General features: G+C 35.1%; 2 protein-coding genes across 16 annotated transcripts in view; one reads left to right on the forward strand and one right to left on the reverse strand.

The window, feature by feature from the left end:
* The window catches only part of scn1laa (sodium channel, voltage-gated, type I-like, alpha), a 99,277-nt gene extending 96,115 nt beyond the window's left edge, over window positions 1-3,162 (reverse strand). For 2 of the 3 annotated variants that reach the window (XM_087266221.1, XM_087266220.1), the window contains exon 1: window positions 2,965-3,162. The gene's annotated coding sequence lies outside the window, so the exon portion shown is untranslated. Of the gene's footprint in view, window positions 1-19; window positions 66-1,733 lie in introns of all 3 variants that reach the window. The other variant, XM_087266222.1, reaches the window with a different exon arrangement.
* The window catches only part of slc38a11 (solute carrier family 38 member 11), a 243,842-nt gene that overhangs the window by 218,223 nt on the left and 3,003 nt on the right, over window positions 1-22,616 (forward strand). The window contains exons 1-13 of one of the 13 annotated variants that reach the window (XM_087266427.1): window positions 2,220-2,416; window positions 2,975-3,087; window positions 3,403-3,449; window positions 5,564-5,787; window positions 5,868-5,985; window positions 12,291-12,365; window positions 12,662-12,796; window positions 12,882-12,947; window positions 14,090-14,196; window positions 16,636-16,715; window positions 19,151-19,221; window positions 19,307-19,468; window positions 19,667-19,779. In XM_087266427.1, coding sequence (XP_087122553.1) covers window positions 5,746-5,787; window positions 5,868-5,985; window positions 12,291-12,365; window positions 12,662-12,796; window positions 12,882-12,947; window positions 14,090-14,196; window positions 16,636-16,715; window positions 19,151-19,221; window positions 19,307-19,468; window positions 19,667-19,779 — 969 coding nt within the window. In that variant the 5' untranslated portion in view covers window positions 2,220-2,416; window positions 2,975-3,087; window positions 3,403-3,449; window positions 5,564-5,745. Of the gene's footprint in view, window positions 1-2,219; window positions 2,417-2,974; window positions 3,088-3,389; window positions 3,480-4,818; window positions 5,788-5,867; window positions 5,986-12,290; window positions 12,366-12,661; window positions 12,797-12,881; window positions 12,948-14,089; window positions 14,197-16,635; window positions 16,716-19,150; window positions 19,222-19,306; window positions 19,469-19,666; window positions 19,780-22,616 lie in introns of those variants that run through there. The other 12 variants (XM_087266423.1, XM_087266424.1, XM_087266426.1 and 9 more) reach the window with 12 other exon arrangements.

The raw sequence follows: 22,616 nt of genomic DNA on the forward strand, positions 1-22,616 counted from the left end.
TATAGTTTGGTATATTTACCTTTGGCCCACAGCTCTCAGTGATATTTGGCCCTTTTTGGGCACACCTGGGGCCTGTTTCAGAAAGGAGGTTAACTGAAAACTCAGAGTATTTTAACCCTGAAATGAGAGAAACTCTGGGTTTTCCGTTTCAAAATGGCAGGTTTGTTAAACTCGAGAAAGCAGGGTAAGTCAAGCCTGTTTCTGAAAGAAAGGTAACTTTAACTCAGAGTCAGTTACTGTGGTAACTTACTCTGTGAATCTAACCTGGTCAGAAGCAGGTTTTATTCTCTAAACTCAGAGTTTCTGTCTGTCTCCTCCCCTTTTTTAAAGATGAAGCGGCATTTCTCGCCTTAGCCTTACATTTCCACACACCTATTTTTATGCTCATTTTGGATACGTGCATAAAAACGATTGATAGAAATGTCATGATGCACATAACTTTTTAAAATATGCATAAAAAAACGTGCATAACTGAGTAGGATAAACTTTTATTCGATAGAAAATGTGCGCATAAACTACGATGGAAACACTTTTACTAAACAAATTACAGTATGTACATTAAAAAAAAGATCATGATCATATGATAATGAAAATGTGTGTAAATGGACAAACCAGCAAGCTGAGCACACTGTAACATGTCTTAAATATTGTTTTAGTCATTCTAAAATGCCTTAACTGTTTCAGTATTAGTGTATATTATTATTACATCCGAACGTCTGGTGCGTGTCAAGAGTCTCCGCGTCTCATGGCTTCAGACGCCCCCACGTGTTCATTGTGTTTCAGCATTGTCTTCTGACATCGAGGCGCAAGTACATTAATTAGGCTAAATAAAGAATTAATTGACGCAGCTTCTTCTACCACAGTAAATTCTGTTTTTACTGTTGATATTTGGTGCCAGTTTAATCAGGAAGTGACGATTTTTTTCTCTTTGACTCGTTGGATGGAATTTTATTTGCATCTTTTATGCAATATGCCAGTTTTGCACATAAATTTATGTAATATATTTGGATGGAAACATAGCTATTGCCTACATTTTAGTCACACACAGAAGAACTGTACTAGAATGGCTTATCCTTTTTTAATAAATAATTAAATTAAATTCACCTTCGACATGCACTGTAACTAGATTAATGGGATTATTATTCTTTCTAAAAAATATTTTTAGTACTGCTTACCTTCTAAATGTTATATTAACCTCAATCACTTGATCAATAAAAAAGGCAGACACACAAGTGCACTGTTAAATCATTTAAAACTAATAAATGTATAAAAAAGTTTAGAAAAAAAATATAAACGTCACAAATTACATTACTTATTTTATTATACTTAAATATTTAAATACTTAAAAAGTGAAATTAGGCATTAACTTGAGCAGCTGTTTTCCCACGCTAACTGTCTCTTCTTCACTGATGGTTGTTTCTTTTCAAATATATACACACTCATATTTGCTATAACTTTGCATGAGAACATCAAGTTCAGCTGGAGAAAGAAATGGTGATCTCTTTTATAAGATATTGCCATAGTCACTCGTAATGTCTACGCTCCATTGATAATGCCTTTTTAAAGTCACGGTGTGCGCGCTTAACTCTGAGTTGGTCTACTCGAAGTTGATTGACCCAACTCAGATCAGCTGTTCTGAAACCGAAAACTCTTGAGTTTTTAATCTCTCGGTAAATCAACTCAGAGTTCAAATTTAAACTCTGAGTTGTTTGAACCTCCTTACTGAAACAGGCCCCTGGTGTAGACCTACTCCAACCCTAAACCTACACCAGAAGTCACCAACCCCGTTCCTGGAGAGCTACCTTCCTGCAGAATTCAGTACCAACCCTGATCAAACACACCTGAACCAATTAACAGTACCTAAAGCAGCACTTGATAATTACAAACAGGTGTGTTTGGTCAGGGTTGCAACTGAAATGTGCAGGAAGGTAGCTCTCTGAAACACTATACAAATCAACGACTCTTATCTGTCTCAATGAACACACATTTTAACTAGCCGTACAAAATGTAGATTACCATTTTAAAACATATTTCCTAAAATCTTACACATTAAATATCTTCGATATGACTTTAATGACCTAACATTAAACATAAAATGTCAGTGGCCACGTGTGACGACGAAGTTACGCGAGCCATATTGAAATAAGCTGTTCGAACGAACCGATTCCGTGAATCGAGCTGCGTATAGTTCATAACGACAGTCGATTTAAACGCAATGTAGCAGTGTGCCACAAAAATAAAACTTCCCAGCTGAAATAACTAACGTTAGTTTTACCCAGTTGCATTCTCTTCTCCACCGCAGATTCAATGATCAATCACTGGAAAAAGTGACTTCCAGGGCGTCAACCAGGGCAGTTCATGTCTAACCAAAACCAAACGGCGCGAAAATAAAGACAAAGTGAAGGAAGGTTTAAAGGTAATTTATTATAATTTGGGTTTGAACATTGTTTAAACTATAAATAAAATAAATATATATCCCACGTAGAATTAAATCCTAAAACCTGTGGCGCAGTCTGGACCAGTGCTGACATGTATAAATGGATGTCGGAAAACCAAACAAATCAATCAATGTACAGATGTATAAATAACTTATTCGTGTGCATCTGATTCTGTTATGACACCAACGACATAGTGTATGTAGCTACTACAAAAAAAGTAATATCAGATTACTACATCAATTACTGTTAAAAAAAACTGCAAGTTGTACTCATTTGCTATATATAACAGTATAACAACATGAATGTTGTTATATATAGCAAATGAGTGAGAAATGAATCTAAAAACAAAGGCTATGCATGATCACATTTTAACTCAACATAGCTAGTTTAAAAAATCCTGGTTACACTTGAATATTTTTATGCATTAGGCATGTTTATTTTATATATGTTCATTATATTAAAATCTGAAGGAAACTCTCTTGATCATAAATGTTAATTGCATTACTTAATAGTCTAATTTACTCACCATATTTTAGCAGAATGTAGAAATCTCTTCCAAAATTAAAATTAATCCTCAGCGTCCTGCTGTCAAACTTGATGCAGTGATCCAAGGCGGAGGAAAACACGCAATGTGGACAACTTCACCCAAGTAAGTAAACTCCGATGGATTTTCAGCGTGAAAAAAACTGCACAAGACTGATCAAAAGAGCAAGTGCCTGACATCAGAGATGTGCGCTTTCGGTTATTCATAAGAGTAAAAGCGAAAACCTCCAATCCTACTATGCCTGAGGCTCAGCTCATGAATATTAAGTAGGCCATGCCAGCGTTGCGCTGTTATAAAGGGCTTGCCTCATGAATATTAATTAGAATATGCCGACGCTAGCTGCCGGGCATCCAATAGAACGTTTGCGTATGAATGTCAATAACTCGGCCTTTGTCATAGTAAGAGTTGTAAATTTTTCAGAGCTTGACGGACACTGGCGCCAGACTGACTCTGTGAGGCTGTAAAAGGTGACATTTTACGATTTTTTTGTTATGTATGTGACATATTTTTGTTCCCCCTCCATCATTTATGTCAAACTTATAAGGTATACGGACATTTTGACAAACATGGTAAAAACAAAATGAAAATAACCCTTTTCATAAGTTTTCCTTCTGAAAGGAAATATTTTGAAGGTTAATTTTCACTCATATGTTTATATGAGTAAAATGTCAATATTAAATTCTCCCATTGTTACCACGACGGCAAATGCTGGATTTTTGAGGTAGTTTGTTGTTGTTGTTATACTTTAAAATCATACAAAATCTAATTTTATTAGACGTTTGGGTTATTTAATGCAAATAAACAGTTAAGTTTATAAACACTCAATAGTTTGATAGAGCAATTTTGGCTTACTTTCCCATTGACTGCACGTGTTCAGTTCAAAACATCAGTCCCACAGGTCATAAAAGAGCAGCAAAGTCTGATAGCGACACCTGGTGGATTAAACTTAACATTTGCTTATTTACTTATTTTTTTTTTTAATAGGGCTCTTATGTTAGAAGATTCAACTCTTTTAGACATTTGTTTCACATTTTGATCCTCAAACTTTTTAGTTAAATAATGAAATGCATATTTAGGTAAACATAATGATGTTCAAAGAAATAGTTAAAATTTATTTTAATAGACATTAAATTGACCATGCAGAATTTTTGTTTCGTATTGTAATTCAGTATATATACTATATAGTGTAATGTATAGTGTATATAACTGTAATCTTTTTTTACTTCACACATATTGTTAATGTTCAATTACAATTCTCAATCTAGTTAAAAAGTTGCAAAAATATTAACTGCAAATAGAAATACAAAACAGCATGTCATATGATCAAAACTGGCCTTTCCCCTCATTATATATATATATATATATATATATTCGCCCCTTGTTTATTTTTTCCCCTAATTTCTGATTAATGGAGAGCAGATTTTTTCAACACATTTCTAAATATAATAGTTTTAATAACTCATTTTTAATAACTGATTTATTTTATCTTTACCATGATGACAGTACATACTATTTGACTAGATGTCTTTGTGTGACATTTAAAGGCTTAACTTGGTTAATTAGGTTTGCTAGGCAGGTTAGGGTAATTATGCAAGTTATTCTATAACAATGGTTTGTTCAGTAGACTATTGAAAAAAAAAATAGCATAAAGGGGCTAATAATATTGACCTTAAAATGGTATTTAAAAAATTTTAGTTAAATAATGAAATGCATATTTAGGTAAACATAATGATGTTCAAAGAAATAGTTAAAATTTATTTTAATAGACATTAAATTGACCATGCAGAATTTTTGTTTCGTATTGTAATTCAGTATATATACTATATGGCCGGCCAGCTCTAGGAAGAGTCCTGGTGATTCCAAACATCTTCCACTTATGGATGTTGGAGGCCACTGCGCTCATTGGAACAATTGATCAAATTGATTCAGAGCAGCAGAAATGTTTCTGTAACCTTCCCCAGACAATCCTGTCTCGGAGGTCTACAGACAATTCCTTTGACTTCATGCTTGGTTTGTGCTTTGACATGCACTGTCAACCCTGGGACTTTATATAGACAGGTGTATGCCTTTTCAAATCCTGTCCAATCAACTGAATTGACCACAGGTGAACTCCAATGAAGCTGCTGAAACATCTCAAGAATAATCAGTGGAAACAAAATGTACCTGAACTCTATTTAGAGCTTCACAGCGAAGGCTGTGAATACTGATGTACATGTGATACTTCAGCTTTTTTATTTTTAAACATTTGCTGAAATAAGACTAAGCCGAAGGAAATAAATAGTGAATGAATGTCTCTTTAATAAATTGCTTCAAATTGTACTGATGCAGCTTTTTGATAATGTGTGGAAACTTGCTCAGAGATCATACAGATGTCATAGGTCGACAGGGCCACAGAAACATGCACACAACACAACAGCTCAATGTTCACACTGTACTGTAACATATGACTGTCTACAGTATCTGTTTATTTCCCATAATCTCGAAAACATTTTCCAGTTTTTCCATGAAAGCCAAGGCTGTTGAGCAAACGATTTGCCAGCAGCTATAATAGGGTTTAACCGGCTTTGTGTGTCAAACACAGATCAAGTCATTCATGTAGAAACAGCTTTTCCAATAGCCAGCAGCCGATGTCTAAACGCAGCGAGGGGCGTTTATTTTATTCAGTGGGCGGACTGGAGGAATCAAGCGGACACTTTTAATAGCGCCAGGACATGCGAGACCCTCCATCTGCACCAGCAGGACATCACTAAAGGGCTGTTTTTAATGGAAAACGACAAAAGAGAGAAAAGCGACAAAGCTCAAAAGGTGAGTGTGCATATTATTTCATAAATCCCAATATGCTGAATGTATGCTATTGTTGTATTATTATATTTTTTTATTCTCAGATGGAAAGTGAAAGGAGTTGTTTGTTGTCCTCACATGATGCTGGGAAAGGTGGAAGTAGTTCAGTGTCCTCGGCCTCATTTAATTTCATCAACTCTATAATAGGAAGCGGGATTATAGGTAAGGTAATGTTGCTTGCTATTAACAGGTTTCTTAAAGGTGATGTAAATCCTTGAAATCCTTGAGTGTTTAAAAGGTTTGAAAAGTGCTTAGATTTTAAATAAAGTGCCATATTGTATAAAGTCTATATATATATATAAATATATATATATAATATATATAAAAAAAAAAAATATATATATATATATATATATATATATATATATATATATATATATATATATATATATATATATATATATATATATATATATAACTACTGTTGCTGATAACGCTAAATGTAGAAATCTAACATTATAATTTGTACAACCCATATATTCATTTTTACTCTCATTTTCAAAAAAATTTATTTAGTATTCACTGGTAAACCTTCATGTTTCATTGCTAGATGATCATTTTTGAAGATATAATCAGTGGCATATTTTAAGAGCTGTTTGTCGCAGCCTATTGGTTAAATAATGTAATTGCTACCTACAACTTTCATTTTCAGCATCAAGTTAAATGCATGATGGTGATTTTAATCTTTACCATAAACATCAGTGGTTTTATCTGAACTATAAACTGTTGTCCCAGTACTTCCGTGCTATTTAAGTGTTTGTAACTTCATAACTAACTCAAAAGATTAAAGACTGAATCTCTTTCCTGATTGTTGCGTTATTCAAACTCAGATTTGAATGCAGCGATTCAAGGAATAATAAAATATGCAAATCCCCATCATTTATAATTTATGTTGCGTGGGTGTTGAGATCTCGATCTTTTAATGCCTAATGGGGCAGCTTACACTGAATGTATTACTGCAGGCTAAACAAGTAGGAAACACCTTTAATAACCTAAGAAACCCACCACATCCCGAATAACCTACCATAACTTGTTCAGTCATCATTATATTTAACAGAAAAGCCTAAAATTGATTTGATCTGTCAGCGATCATTACAAATTTAGAATTAATCTACAAGTTAAAAAAACTATTAATCCGCAGGTCAGGTGTGTTCCGAACTGTGGGTTATGATCCATACGAATCACACATCAACTGTGATCTGTTATACCCTTAATAATATATATATATATATGTATTATATACAAATATATATAATGTATATATGTGTAAGTTATAATAGCGTTTTTTATATATATACGCTATAATAGCGTTTTTAGTATACTACAGAATACTATACCAGATAACATCTAAACATTTGCTTTTGCATAAATGTAACAAGTGAAAACTGTCTGTTTTTTAAATTTTAAATGTGAGTAAATTACATTTAAATAACAGTAATTCAAAATGATTCTTTTTCCCTTCGAAATATTACAATATATACTGCAGAATACTACAACAAATAGCATCGGAAATAATGTAGTATGCACTTTATATGTATTTAAATATGTAAAATAATACATAATATGTCATTTGAAAATGCATCTGGAAAGTGCTTAAAAATGCTTTGATTTGGATTTCAAAAAACGTGTAAGAACCCTGTATTACATTCTTAAAAATACATGATGGTTCAATGAAGAACATTTTAACCTTCAAAACATTAATTATTGACTATAATATTATTCACATTAAGAAACATTTTATTCTTTGGGGAAGCAAAAATGGTAAACTATGGCATTCCTGTTACTAAACGCAAGGAATCTTCATTTTTCGGAGATTGTTTTTATAATAATAATAATAATTATTATTATTATTATTATTATTATTATTATTATTTTAATTAAATGTAAACAAATTGTTATTCATATTATTATTATTATCATTGTTATTATTATTAATATTATTGATTTAAACTCATGTAAATGAAAATGATGGTTATTATTCTTGCTTTAAATTAATGTAAATGGAAATCATCATCATCATCATCAATATTGTTGTAATTATTATTATTATTATTGCTTTAAATTCATGTAAATGAAAATCATCATCATTATTATTATTATCTTTATTATTGTTGTTTTAAAATTAATAAGTAAAAATAAATTAAGAATAAAAGTAAGAATAAATTAATAACAATCAATAAATTAGATAAAACATTTTTCTTAAAAATATTCAACAAATTCAATCATTTTATTTCTGGCATTCCCATAACTAATCTTATTTTTTGTAATCATTATCTTTTAGAAATTGTTATTGTTGTTGTTATTATTATTATTATTATTATTATTACTTTAACATATTGGAGCTGATTTTATTTTTTATTTTTGGGGGGGGATCATCATCTGTCCCAACATGCATTTGGACTACTTTAATAAGTGGATTATATTGTATCACAGTGGTTTTTTTATCAAAAAGAAATATATTATAAATATGATTAGTTCAAATTAATTTAGTCACTACATAATTCTCATGCTTTCATCTGTTGTTTCAATGTTTTGATGGCTATAAATGCATTCATTCATTCATTCATTCATTCATTCATTCATTAATTCATTCATAATCTTGACTGACAGTGTAATTTGTTTCCATGCTTCTTTTCATCTTTTTGTGTTAAACTATAAAATATAACCTTTATATTTCACTTCTGGATATAAAGTAAAAGTCTGTTCTGTAAGTCAGTTACTTATCAGTTGTATATTTGTGCATGTTTTGGTGGATCTGAAAACGAGCTCAGATTCCACACGGCACTCAATCATATGACTAAAGAACAACCCTAGTCAGTTCACATGCTTCTGCTGCAGGAAAAACAAGAGGAAAAAAAAGTTTCCTATGATAGTTGATCCTCTTATATACTATAACAGTCTAGAAGAGGTCAGTAGGAAAACTTTAGAGTATGGATTAACGGTAGTTGTTGTTTCTTTGCTCTATCACCTGCCAGATTAGTATGAAGGAGACTAGTTAATCTCTAGATTTTTTCCACTACCCTAAAAAAGGAGACTTCACGTTTATGCTTCAGAGGATATTTGTCAGTGGGCTTATTTTCAATGAGTTTGGACGAGGGCTGCACGACACTGGAAAAATTTGCCGTTGCAATATACAGTTGAAGTCAGAATTATTAGCCCCCCTGAAGCCCCCCTGAATTAATAGCGCCCCTCTTTATTTTTTTCAACAATTTCTGTTTAATGGAAGAAGATTGTTTCAGCACATTTCTAAGCATAATAGTTTTAAAAACTCATTTCTAATAACTTGTTTTTTTTATCTTTGTCATGATGACAGTAAATAATATTTTACTAGATATTTTTCAAGACACTTCTATACAGCTTAAAGTAACATTTAAAGGCTTAACTAGGTTAATTAGGTTAACTATGCAGGTTAGGGTAATTAGGCAAGTTATTGTATAACAGTGGTCTGTTCTGTAGATTATCGAAAAAAAAATATAGCTTAAAGGGGCTAATAATTTTGTCCCAAAAATGTTTTTAAAAAAATTAATAACTGCTTTTATTCTAGCCGAAATAAAACAAATAAGACTTTCTCCAGAATAAAAAATATTATCAGACATACTGTGAAAATGTCCTTGCTCTGTTAAAAATAATTTGGGAAATATTTAAAAGAAATAATAAAATCAAAAGGGGGCTTATAATTCTGACTTCAACTGTATATATATTTTTTTCTCTCTCTTGATGTACATATACACTCACCGGTCACTTTATTAGGTACACCTTACAAGTACTAGGTTGGACCCCCTGTTGCCTTTAGAATGGCCTTAATCTTTTGTGGCACAGATTCAACAAAGTACTCGAAATATTCCTAAGAGATTTTGCTCCATATTGAACTGATAGCATCACACAGTTGCTTCAGATTTGTCGGCTGCTCATCCATGATGCAAATCTCGTGTTCCACCTGATCCTAAAGGTGCTCTATTGCAATGGTTCTCAAAGTGGGGGTCGGGACCCCCCAAGGGGTCGCGGGACAATGAAGGGGGGTCGCCTGGTGATTTCCAAAAATCTATTTATTTTTATTAAACCATAAGAATTACCATATTTTATCCATAACCTACTGAAGAGAAAAAATAGTCGTTTATACCATATAGTTACTATAGTAGCTTATAGTTACTACTTCTATTGGATTGCAACCCCCGGTGATAATTACATTATATTAAAGACACAGCAATAGTGTCAGATGCAGCAGATTTCATAACACCTGGTAAAACTTTGTTGCCCATTTACAGCTCTCATACATTAAAAAAAATTAAAAGAAGAATAGACTTGGGTCCATTGGTGTGTGTGCTCCATTGCATGCAAGGTTTCTGTATTTATAACCACCTCAGAATATATTGGGGGTAGCGACTCACTGGCATGGTAATTTTGGGGGTCGCGGCCTGAAAAGTTTGGGAACCCCTGCTCTATTAGATTGAGCTCTGGTGACTGTGGAGGCCATTTGAGTACAGCGAACTCATTGTCATGTCCAAGAAACCAGTCTGAGATGATTTGTGATTTATGATATGGCGCGATATCCTGCTGGAAGTAGCCATCAGAAGATGGGTACACTGTGGTCATGGGATGCACATGGTCAGCAACAATGCTCAGGTAGGCTGTGGCATTGAAACGATTCTCAGTTGGTACTAATGAACCCAAAGTGTGCCAAGAAAATATCCCCCACACCATGACACCACCACCAGCCTGAACCATTGATACAAGGCAAGATGGATTCATGCTTTCATGTTGTTGATGCCAAGTTCTGACCCTACCATCCTAATGTTGCTGCAGAAATTGAGACTCGTCATCAGACCAGGCAACGTTTCTCCAATCTTCTATTGTCCAATTTTGGTGAGTCTCTGTGAATTGTAGCCTCAGTTTCCTGTTCTTGGTCAGTCTGGCCATTCTCCTCTGACCTCCTGCATCAACAAGGTGTCTGCGCCCACAGAACTGCTGCTCACTGGATATTTTCTCTTTTTTTTGATCATTCTCTTTAAACTCTAGAGTTGGTTGTGCGTGACAATCCCAGTAGATGAGCAGTTTCTGAAATACTCAGACCAGCCCGTCTGGCACCAACAACCATGCCATGCTCGTCTTGATCATGTCTACATGCCTAAATGCATTGAGTTGCTGCCATGAGATTGACTGATTAGAAATTTGCGTTAACGAGCAGTTGGACAGGTGTACCTAATAAATTGACCAGTGAGTGTATATTGCGATTATAAATACAATTTCACTAGAGGATTTAAATAGCTTTATTTGGAAATGCATACATCTAGATTGATTGGTATAATTTTGTAGGAGAATGAAATATGAATATATATTTTTATGCAATTTATTATATAAATATAATAAACAAACTACAGTCATAAATAAACACCATGGAGCAAATATTAAAGGGAATAAACTGTGCTTTATGGTTTTCCGGGGACAGTGTTAACAGTATTCAGGTACAGAAAATTAATTATAAAATGTAAAGTACCATTGCTTGGTCTTTATCATATGAATAATTCAATAAAATTTTTTGTTATTAAACGACGCAGTGGCGCTGTAGGTAGCACGTTTACCTCACAGCATGAAGGTTACTGGTTCGAGCCTCGGCTGGGTCAGTTGGCATTTCTGTATGGAGTTTGTATGTTCTCCTCCTGTTGGCGTGGGTTTCCTCCGGGTGCTCTGGTTTCCCCCACAAGTCCAAACACATGTGCTATAGGTGAAAAGGGTAGGCTAAAATTGACCATAAAGCATGTGTGTGAATACGTGTGTATGGATGTTTCTCAGTGATGAGTTGCGGCTGGAAGGGCATTTACTGTGTAAAACATATGCTGGATACGTTGGTGGTTCATTCCGCTGTGGCAATCCAAGATTAATAAAGGGACTAAGCCGAAAAGAAAATGAATGAATTGCTATTAAACTATTTTATGCACTATTTAAATGCTCTTAAAATGCTCACAGTCACCTTAAAAACACATGCAGATGATTAACTTTCACTATAATATGGTTAATTTCTGCAGCGTCTTCACAAATCTTATGTGTTTTTACCTGTGGTTCCAGGTCATTTATAATCTAACTCAACATTGCAAATCTAGCAATGTGATTATTGTCTTAGTTTTGGCGGTGATAAATGCATCTAACTTTTCCACTAGAATGTCGTGTTTGTGTATTTAGTTACAATAAATCAGTGTTTCTCAACCATGTTCCTGGAGGACCACCAACAATGCATGTTTTAAATGTCTCCTTTGTCTGTCACACCCATTACGGGCCTTTCAGTCTCTGGGTTGATGATCTGAATCAGGTATGTTCGTTTAAGGAGACATGGCAAGTGTGCAGAGCTAGTGGTCCTCCAGGAACGTGGTTGAGAAACACTGCACCAAATGACTATCCAAGCCTGCAATTAAAACCATGCTTTTTTTACTAAACAGGACTAATCTCTGATCTCTTGTTTAATTCCTTTATAGGTTTACCATATTCCATGAGTCAGGCCGGACTGCCAATGGGTCTTCTGCTGCTTATTCTGGTTGCCTTCATTACAGGTGCACACTGCAAATGCACATGCTTTATGTATACTGTTTGCACATTGAGTCAAAAGGAAACCAAAAAATCTCTAAAATAAAGGAGTTAAATTTAATTAATTAAATTTAATTAATTAAATTTAATGTTGCATGAAGAAACAACCTCATCTTCATCACAGACTCTGTGAATGTCTAGTTTTCCCTCCTCACTGTGGAGTTTTTCATCAGTGTTTTAGTTTTTGACTAAAGTAAAGGGTATATATTTAATGCTTAAAGTACCTGCATTTAACACTTAAATGTTTTTGGTCTTTCACCAGATTACTCCATTATTCTTCTGGTCAGAGGAGGGAATCTGTCCGGCACCCACAGTTACCAATCTCTGGTTCGAAGCACGTTTGGCCAGATAGGATACATCATCGTGTCGGTTCTACAGTTTCTTTATCCGTTCATTGGTAATTAACATCTCCTTTCTGTCCTAAAAATGACCTTTAGTTGCATTTGTGTGAATATCTGTTGCATTTCTAATCCCACATGCAGCAATGATCAGCTACAACATCATCGCAGGAGATACACTTACTAAAGTATTCATGAGAATTCCAGGTGGTGAGTGACTTTTATGCACTTTTGCTTGTAAGGTGTCATAGTTTATTTGGTGGTTTATTTTGTTTTCCAGGGGTCTGCATGCTAAAATTTATTGTATAAAGCAATATGCAAAGTGCAAGCAGTGGCGCAGTAGGTAGTGCTGTCGCCTCATAGCAAGAAGGTCGCCGGGTCGCTGGTTCGAACCTTTGCTCAGTTGGCGTTTCTGTGTGGAGTTTGCATGTTCTACGTTGCGGGTGCTCCGGTTTCCCCCACAGTCCAAAGACATGCGGTACTGGTGAATTGGGTAGGCTAAATTGTCTGTAGTGTATGAGTGTGTGTGTGTATGTGTGTGTGGATGTTTCCCAGAGATGGGTTGCGGCTGGAAGGGCATCTGCTGAGTAAAAATTTGCTGGATAAGTTGTCGGTTCATTCCACTGTGGCGACCCCGGATGAATAAAGGGACTAAGCAGACAAGAAAATGAATGAATGAATGAATATGCAAAGTAGGGTATATGCAAAGACAGCAACAAAAAATGATTGTTCATTTATAAAGTGTGCTTCACACAGGTTTCTTTGTATAATTAGCCCTTTTTTTGTTTGTGTATTGCCTGTTCTTGTTGAATCGCCAAATGCTTCCTCAATTGGACAAAAGCGTCTGCCGAATGAATAAATGTAAACAAATAAACCAATATAAATATACCCATTAAAGTACGAGTTATTACAAAAAATAAAATACAAACTACAAAAATACAAACTAAATTTATTATTTATTATGTTTCTCTTGAATTTTCCTGTTTAATTTTCCCTTGTAGTCACAACCCAGTAGTGGATAAGACCCATGCACTCTTACATTAACACTCATACACCAATTTAGTTTATTCATTTGACCTATAGCGCATGTGTTTGGACTGTGGGGGAATTCGGAGCACGTAAAGGAAACCCATGCCAACACAGGCAGAACATGCAAACTCCACACAGAAATGACTACTGACCAGCAACCAGCAACGTTCTTGCTCTGAGGCGACAGTACTAACCACTGAGCCAACGTGCTGCCTATGGGGACTTAAATATGAAATTTAATTTCATCAGTTTTGCGTGTAAACGTCACACACTCAATAAATGTATTGATTTAAAGCAGTGTATGTTGTTGTTTTTGTTTTCAGTTGGTCCTGGAAACATTCTCACAGAGAGACATTTTGTAATCGCGATGTCTACAGTTCTGTTCACACTGCCACTGTCTCTCTACAGAGATATAGCAAAGCTGGGAAAGGTGGAGTATTACCAAACAAACCTTGCTGTTTTTACTGATACTGATTTATATATATATATATATATATATATATATATATATATATATATATATATATATATATATATATATATATTATGAACACAAAAGAAGATATATTGAATATATTGAACAGAGGTTGAATCCTGTAACCATTGACCTCCATAGCATTTATTTTTCCTGTAACACTTTATAAAAACTACACACTATGAATCATTTACTAAGCATTAGCATTTAGTGAATTTATCATCTGTTAAACATTAACTCTACATTAATAAACGTTAGTAAGCAGTTTATAACTGCAGCTGCAAATGCTGTATTCTTAACTTACAACCACATTTATAATGTGCTTAATACTTGTACTTTCATACTTTGTTAATGATTTATATTACATACCTAAATTAAGTATCGCAATATTTACAAACCTTTTGTATTTAAGAGTAGTTGAGGGTATTTAAGATCATTCAGAATGCGTTAGTAAATGATTAATAAACTATTGAAATCAACGTTTGTATATCTTATTATTCAGGCATAGAGTAATGGTTACCATGTATGTTAGTAAATGCTTTATTAACTTAACTCCATGCTGTTTTGTGACCTAATCTAAATTGAGGATTATTCATGCTTTATAAATCCCTCATAAATGACAATTAAAGGCTCAGTATCAAATGAACAATATTCTTTGCAATCTAAAAATAAAATGACTAGTTCAAACATTGCCAGATAACATTGCCAAGTGTCAAAATACAACATACACAGTAAAAAATGCAGGGTTCCACACAATTCACTCATGTTGTCACAAAACAAATCGATTAAGTTATCTTAACATTTTTATCAAATTTATGTGGATTGAACATAAAACTATTAAGTTGTCGCAATGAAATCTCAAGAATTGTGTTGATTCAGCTTATTTTAAATAAGTAGTTTGAACAAGCAAATATATATATATATATATATATATATATATATATATATATATATATATATATATATATATATATATATATATATATATAAGTTATACATTATAAAGTCATGAGAAAAAAATTGTATTGTCCTTAATATTTGTTTTCCATATCTAAACACAGGAAAACATTAATGTAATATCCTAGAAATATGACTTGAAAGCCAACCAGTTCATATTTTAAATGTGATGAAGATAGCATCATAAATCATTAAAGTATGAAAGTACAAGTATTAAGCACATTATAAATGTGTTTGTAAGAATACAGCATTTGCAGTTGCAGTTATAAACTGCTTACTAATGTTTATTAATGTAGAGTTAATGCTTAACAGGTGATGAATTCACTATTTGCTTATGCTTAATATATGATTCATAATGTGTAGTTATTATAAAGTGTTACCATTTTTCCTACTATAGACCTTTTTCTTAGAATGCAAAATTACCCATTATGCTTTGCGTGTACGTGCAAGGTGAATGCTAAGAACTTCCGATCGGCAGCTGATGCGTATAAACAGTCACATTTGGACAGCTTTGAAATGATGGTTTTAATATATTTGACCTGCTTTTATCATCTTGAGACTAATCCTGCGCCACCTCCTGGACTGATTATTTTAAAAATGCGATCTAAAAGGATGCAAAACAGCTGCTGTGAGGCATTTTCCCCTTGTTGTCAGACGGCATCTTCTGCTGTTTAAACGAAGCTTCGACATTGCTAAAGTCGACAGTTTCTCTTTCTTTCAAGTTCATAACCAGCCCAAACAAATCCAAAGCCTACTGATCTGTCCCACTAACACACTGATTTAATAAGTGTGACAAAGTGAAAATAAGGTGACATTTTGAAATGACAGAAAACACAAACCGTGGTAAATACAACACACTAAATGAAACAAACTGCTCGCGATTAGAATCAACATGCAAATCAGCCAGCAGAGTATCAATGACTCACTTTTGTAAATTGCATGACTTACATACATGTTAATTTTCATGCCAGTAATCTGGTGTGCTCCATAATGCAGTGAAGTATTGCGAGTGTGTGTGTGTGTGTGTGTGTGTGTGTGTGTTGAAGAGCCGCTGAGCTTACAGCTGACGGGTCGGGAACACACACACACACACACACAGTAGTTCTGATGGCAGACACGTAATCTAGGAGAATGTTTTTCTCTTGCGCGTGAATCACATCTGACAGATTAACTGCTTTAACACTCACTTTTCAAAGTTGTGTGTCACAAAAACACTCCGTAATCCATTAAAAACGCTGCTGTTACCCATTTTTGTAGCGCAATTTACCTATTGTGAACGCTGTAAACAGAAGTTCTTAGCATTCTACCGGAAGACGCTGGTCGCTATGGCGCCCTCCATGCTGCAGCCAAGAAAAAGGTCTATAGAAGGCAATGTTTGCAATGGCTGAATATTTTATTTCTCTTACAATAATACCCTCTTTGTTTCCTCTGTTCCAGGTGTCTTTATTGTCTATGATTTTGACTTTTGGCATCCTCATGACAGTGGTCGTGAGAGCAGCAACGCTGGGACCGCAGATGTAAAATCTCTCTCTTACACACACCACACACACACACACACCATATGCTGATGTTTGCTGACCGCAGCTCAGGCTAATAATTTACCCTCTCAAAATACCCATTTAAGAGAAATGACCTCACTTTATTTAAGGTTTTATTTGATTTTCCAGTATATCTTTGGCCTAGTCACACACTGCAATTATGCAATGCACACACTTGAAGTTAATTCAATGAAGTTGGTTTACTTCACTCCAATACAAATGAAAGTACATTGTACTCAACTGCTATGTAAACCCCACTTTAATTGAACTTACCAACACAGGTGCATTGGATATACATGCTTTAGGTTTTTGTAAATCTGTACAAATGTACTTAAACATACGTTTGACTGCAGTTTCTAGTTAAAATAAACACTAGGGGTCAGTGTAATGCCAGTGGCTTTTGTTACTTTTCACACTAATGATATCTTCAGGGACATAATATCAAAGACTAAAGGATTATTTTCATGCAGTTCTCATTTATTCATTCATTTTCTTTCGGCTTAGTACCTTATTTGTCAGGGGTCACCTCAGCAGAATGAACCGCCAACTATTTTGGCATGTTTTACTCAGCGGATGCCATTTTAGCTGCAATCCAGTACTGGGAATGTGTTTGTACTGTGGAGGAAACCGGATCAACCAGAGGAAACCAACACGGGAGAACATGCAAATTCCACACAGAAACGCCAACTGAAGGCTGATTTATACTTCTGCATCAAGCACACGTGTATGCTACGGTGCAGCCTACGCATGGACGCATAGCCCTTGCCGTGGCCATCGGCGTCTCTGACGCGCACTTCTCCAAAAATTTAACTACACGTCGCAACAATGCATAGCGAAAGCTCTGTGATTGGTTGGCTTGGAATCGCTGATGAGTGTGGGCGGGACCGAGAGCCGCAGGAGTTCGTCGGAGCGACTGTTTACAAGTGTCGACTGTTTACAAGGTACTTCGGATGGAGACTGTTGCTTTGTGTTTACCTTATGATTAAATTTGTTGCACGTCTGCTGGTTCCTGTCTCAAAATGAGCGAGTTTGAACCACTTGTACATTAAGGAGGTGTTCAGAAAAAACTAAACACCTGCGAAGAAACTCGACACAGAGGAACATAGACACCTTACTGCCAGCTAGTGTTTCGGAAGTGTTATTGTAGAGCAACAGAAACAGCGTGCAGAAGTATGAATGCACAGCTATGCGTGTTGCATGCGCCGTGGGTCACGCCGATCACTTGACACAGGAGTATAAACCAGGCTTGACCCAGGTGGGACTTGAACCAGCAACCTTCCTGCTGTGAGGCCACAATGCTAACCATTGAGCCATCGTGTTGCTGCATTTTAAAAATATGTATAATTTTATTTTAAACATTGTCAAAAAGGTTAAGACAAAGGTATACATTTTTAAACTGAATAGTTTAACACAAAAACTATAATAATAGTACATAAAAACACTCAAAACATCTCCATACACTTTAAAGGAAAGAAAATAAATAAAATATAAATAATACGCAAATAAAAAGACAATATTATTAAATAATAATACAACAATCACAAACTTATGTCTCAATGACCATCAACTCAACAAAAGAATCACATTTTACAAAACAAATGACATTACAATGCAGGCTGAAGCATGTATTTCCAATAAGTCTGGATTAAATTTTAAAAAGTTAATTTTTAATAATATTTACCTTAAATATAATAATAAAAAAGAAACGTGAAAACTGTTTTTAATCCAGCCAAACTAAAAGTAACAAGAAATAAGGAAAAAATATAATAGAAATACTCTGTTAAACATCACTTAGGAAATATTTAAAAATAAATTAAAATTTTACTAATAATTTAGTAGGCGAGGCAGTGGCAGTAGGTAGTGCTGTCGCCTCACAGCAAGAAGGCCGCTGGTTCGAACCTCGGCTAAGTTGGAGTTTCTGTGTGGAGTTTGCATGTTCTCCCTGCCTTCGCGTGGGTTTCCTTCGGGTGCTCCGGTTTCCCCCACAGTCCAAAGACATGCGGTACAGGTGAATTGGGTAGGCTAAATTGTCCGTAGTGTATGAGTGTGTGTGTAAATGTTTCCCAGAGATGGGTTGCGGCTGGAAGGGCATCCGCTGTGTAAAAACTTTCTGGATAAGTTGGCGGTTCATTCCGCTGTGGCGACTCCGGATTAATAAAGGGACTAAGCCGACAAGAAAAGGAATGAATAATAATTTAGTCAAATTATTAGTAAAAGTCTGATGATTATTAAAGGGCTTATTTTTGCCTTTTACCCTGTGTAATTTTCAGATGATATAAAGAGAATCAAAACACTTGAAACGCATGAACATTGTGGCAGCATCAACATCATTTGAACAGATATACACAAACTTTAAAAATAGTTATTTATACATCAAGTTTTTTGTGTTGCTCAAGCATTTATTTCGTCCACAGACCTGCGTCAGATGATGCATGGGTTTTTGCACGGTGGAATGCAATTCAGGCAGTCGCCGTAATGTCTTTCGGTGAGGGTTTTACATGCAGTATTTATGTTAATGCATTCTGAGATGTGATTTACCTTTTTTAATTGCTGCATTTGATCTTTTTCAGCTTTAATCTGCCACCATAACAGCTTCATGATCTACGGGTCGCTGCAGGAGCCCACCCTGAGCAGGTGGTCTCTCGTCACACACATATCCGTGGGCTCATCTGTACTGGTCAGTGCTGTCTTTGCTGCAGCAGGTTATGCCACTTTTACTGTTTACACACAAGGTAAATATTTCACAATATAGATTTAAAAACTGTTATAGGAAATACTGTGACATATTTCTTTCTCTGTTAAACATCATTTGGGAAATATTTGATAACGAAATCACAGGCAGGCGAATAATTTTGATTTCAGCTGTATATGTGACAAATTGCACTGGAAGAAGCTGAACCTGAATGTTTTTCTGGTGTTTCTTGTTGTAGGTGATATATTTGAGAACTACTGCAGGTCTGATAACTTGGCTACATTCGGCCGGTTCTGCTATGGTGTCAGTATAATCACTACATTTCCTCTGGAGTGCTTTGTAACACGTGAGGTAAGATAACTGCATTTGTGGTTTCTCAGCTAGGGTCAAAACATTTTTAAAGTCTTGAAATTGATATATTTAAAGTATTTAATAATCCTATAGCGCTTTTAACCAAATTAAAGGCAAAATCATTCGCCCTCGTGAATTTTTTATAATTTTTTTAAATATTCCCCAAGGGGTGTTTAGAAGAGCGAAGAATTTTGTCAAGACTTTTTTTGACGACAGTATGTAATATTTTGCTTTTTATTTTGCAAGATACTAGCAAATAGGTTAACAAGGCAAGTCACTAAATAACTGGTTTATTCTGCGGTAGGGCTGTGCAATTAATCGAAAATCCGATTTCGATTTCGATTTTGGCTTTTAACGGTTATGAAAAACCAATAATCGAGATAAACGATTATTCCATCACGTACCGCCCACTTTCCAGTTTTACACGTGTGAAAATTATTTGCCTCTGCAAAGCTCAGTTCCATGTGAAAATGACTAAAAGCGTGTGCTGTAAAGTAACTTTTGCAGCACGGGATGCGCATCATTCATATTTTTAAAAGCGCAAAAGAGCACGTGCTGTTGTGTGTGTGCGCCGCGCTTAGCCTCGGACATGTAGCGTGTGTGTGTTTGTGCGCGCCGCGCTTACCCTCGGACAGCAGAGCACACGTACATCTAACGCGATCTTAATGTGAGCGCTTTAATGGTCAAATACATGCACATTTGTGTCAGAGCGCGGTGTTTAGTGATTATTCATATTAACCCTCATTTGTGTAATAAACAAGTTGAGAACCAAAAGACACAAGAAAGAGAAACCATATCAGAGCCGCACTGTTCTTAAAGTGACAGCGTGCGGTATTCCTGCTGCTGCCGACTGTTTTTATTATTAGTCAATAATAAAATCAAAAATACAGTGATGATGCTTAAAGCACAGTTTAAACATAACAGATTTAATAACTCATTTCTAATAACTAATTTCTTTTATCTTTGCTATGATGACACTGACAGTACATTATATTTTACTAGATGTTTTTCAAGATATTCAGCTTACAGTGACATTCCAAGGCTTAATTAGGGTAAACAGACAAGTCATTGTATAACAGTAGTTTCTTCTGCAGACAATCAAATATATATATTGCTTAAAGGGGCTAATAATATCGAGCTATTAAAATAGGTTTCAAAATATTCAAACCTGCTTTTATTCTAGCTGAAACAAAACAAATCTTTCTCCAGAAGAAAAAAATATTATAGGAAATACTGTAAAAAAAAAAAAAAACCTCAAACATCAATTGGGAAATATTTATAAATAAAAATAAATTTACAGGAGGACGAATAATTTTGACTTCAACGGATGATCGTTTTGAATAATCGGGATTACAATTATGACCAAAATAATCGTGATAATGATTTTTCCCATAATCGAGCAGCCCTTTTCTGCGGGCAATCAAAAAAATTGTTTAATGATCTTGACCTTAACTTACTTAAAATAAGTAAAAATCAGCGTTTTACTTCATTTATTCATTTTCTTTTCTGCTTAGTCCCTTTATTAATCTGGTGTTGCCACAGCGGAATGAACCGCCAACTTATCCAGCATATGTTTTACTCAGCAGATGCCCTTCCAGCTGCAACCCATCTCTGACAAACATCCACACACACTCATTCACACTCATACACTACGATCAATTTAGCTTACTCAATTCACCTATAGCGCATGTGTTTGGACTGTGGGGGAAACCGGAGCCCCGGAGGAAACCCAAGCAAACATGTAGAGAACAGGCAAACTCCACACAGAAATACCAACTGACCCAGTCGAGGCTCGAACCAGTGACCTTCTTGCTGTGAAGTGATTGTGCTACCCACTGCGCCACCATGCTGCCCCGCTTTGACACAATCTACATTGTAAAAGCGCTATAGAAATAAGCATGAATTGAAGATGAATTAGGGCGGTGCAGTCGCCTCACAGCAAGAAGGTTGCTGGTTCAAGCCTCGGCTGGGTCAGTAATGTTGTGACATTTATTTTGCAAGACACTAGCATTTATTAGCACATAGGTTAAATAGGCAATTGGTTTATTCTGTAGCCAATAAAAAAAACAGCTTAAGGTGTAATAAAATTGACCTACAAAATAAAAAAAAAAAATTTAAATCTGCGTTTTATTTCATCCACACAAAAAATAAATAAAAAGCAAATAAAATAAATTAGGAAGGGTGACATGGTGGCTAAATGGTTAGTACTGTTGCATCACAGCAAGAAGTTTGCTGGTTTGAGTTCCAACTGGGTCAGTTGGTATTTCTGTGTGGAGTTTGCATGTTCTTCCCATGTTGGCATGGGTTTCCTCCAGGTGCTCATGTTTCCCCCACAGTCCAAACACATGCGCTATACACAGTCGATCCCTTAGGCCAGGGGTTTTCAAAGTGTGAGGCGCGCCTCCCCTGGGGGGCGCCAGAGCATGTCAGGGGAGGCGCGGGAAAAATATTATATAATAAAAATATAATTATTAAATTTAATTATTATATGTATTTTTTATTATATTTAAATGTTTTAATTAAACAAAGCTAAAAAAATAATACGTCAAATATAAGAAAACCTTTATTACTCAGAAGGCCATAGCTGTGAATTTGCTTCTGTTTGGCAAGCCTGCAATACAGGTATATGCCTGCTAATACAATGGATCGGTTTCTGAGACCCCCCGATTCAAAGCCTTCAAGTTCAGGGCTTAAACCCAAAAGACGACGATATGATGATCAGTAATTGAGTTTAGGATTTACGTGGACAGGACCAGCTGATGAACCACGACCTTTATGTGTGGTTTGTCAAGATATTTTGGCTAATGACAGCATGAGACCCGCTAAACTTCGACTGT

Source organism: Danio rerio, chromosome 9 (assembly GCF_052040795.2).
Source record: "Danio rerio strain M-AB ecotype USA chromosome 9, GRCz13ab, whole genome shotgun sequence".
Taxonomy (NCBI): domain Eukaryota; kingdom Metazoa; phylum Chordata; class Actinopteri; order Cypriniformes; family Danionidae; genus Danio; species Danio rerio.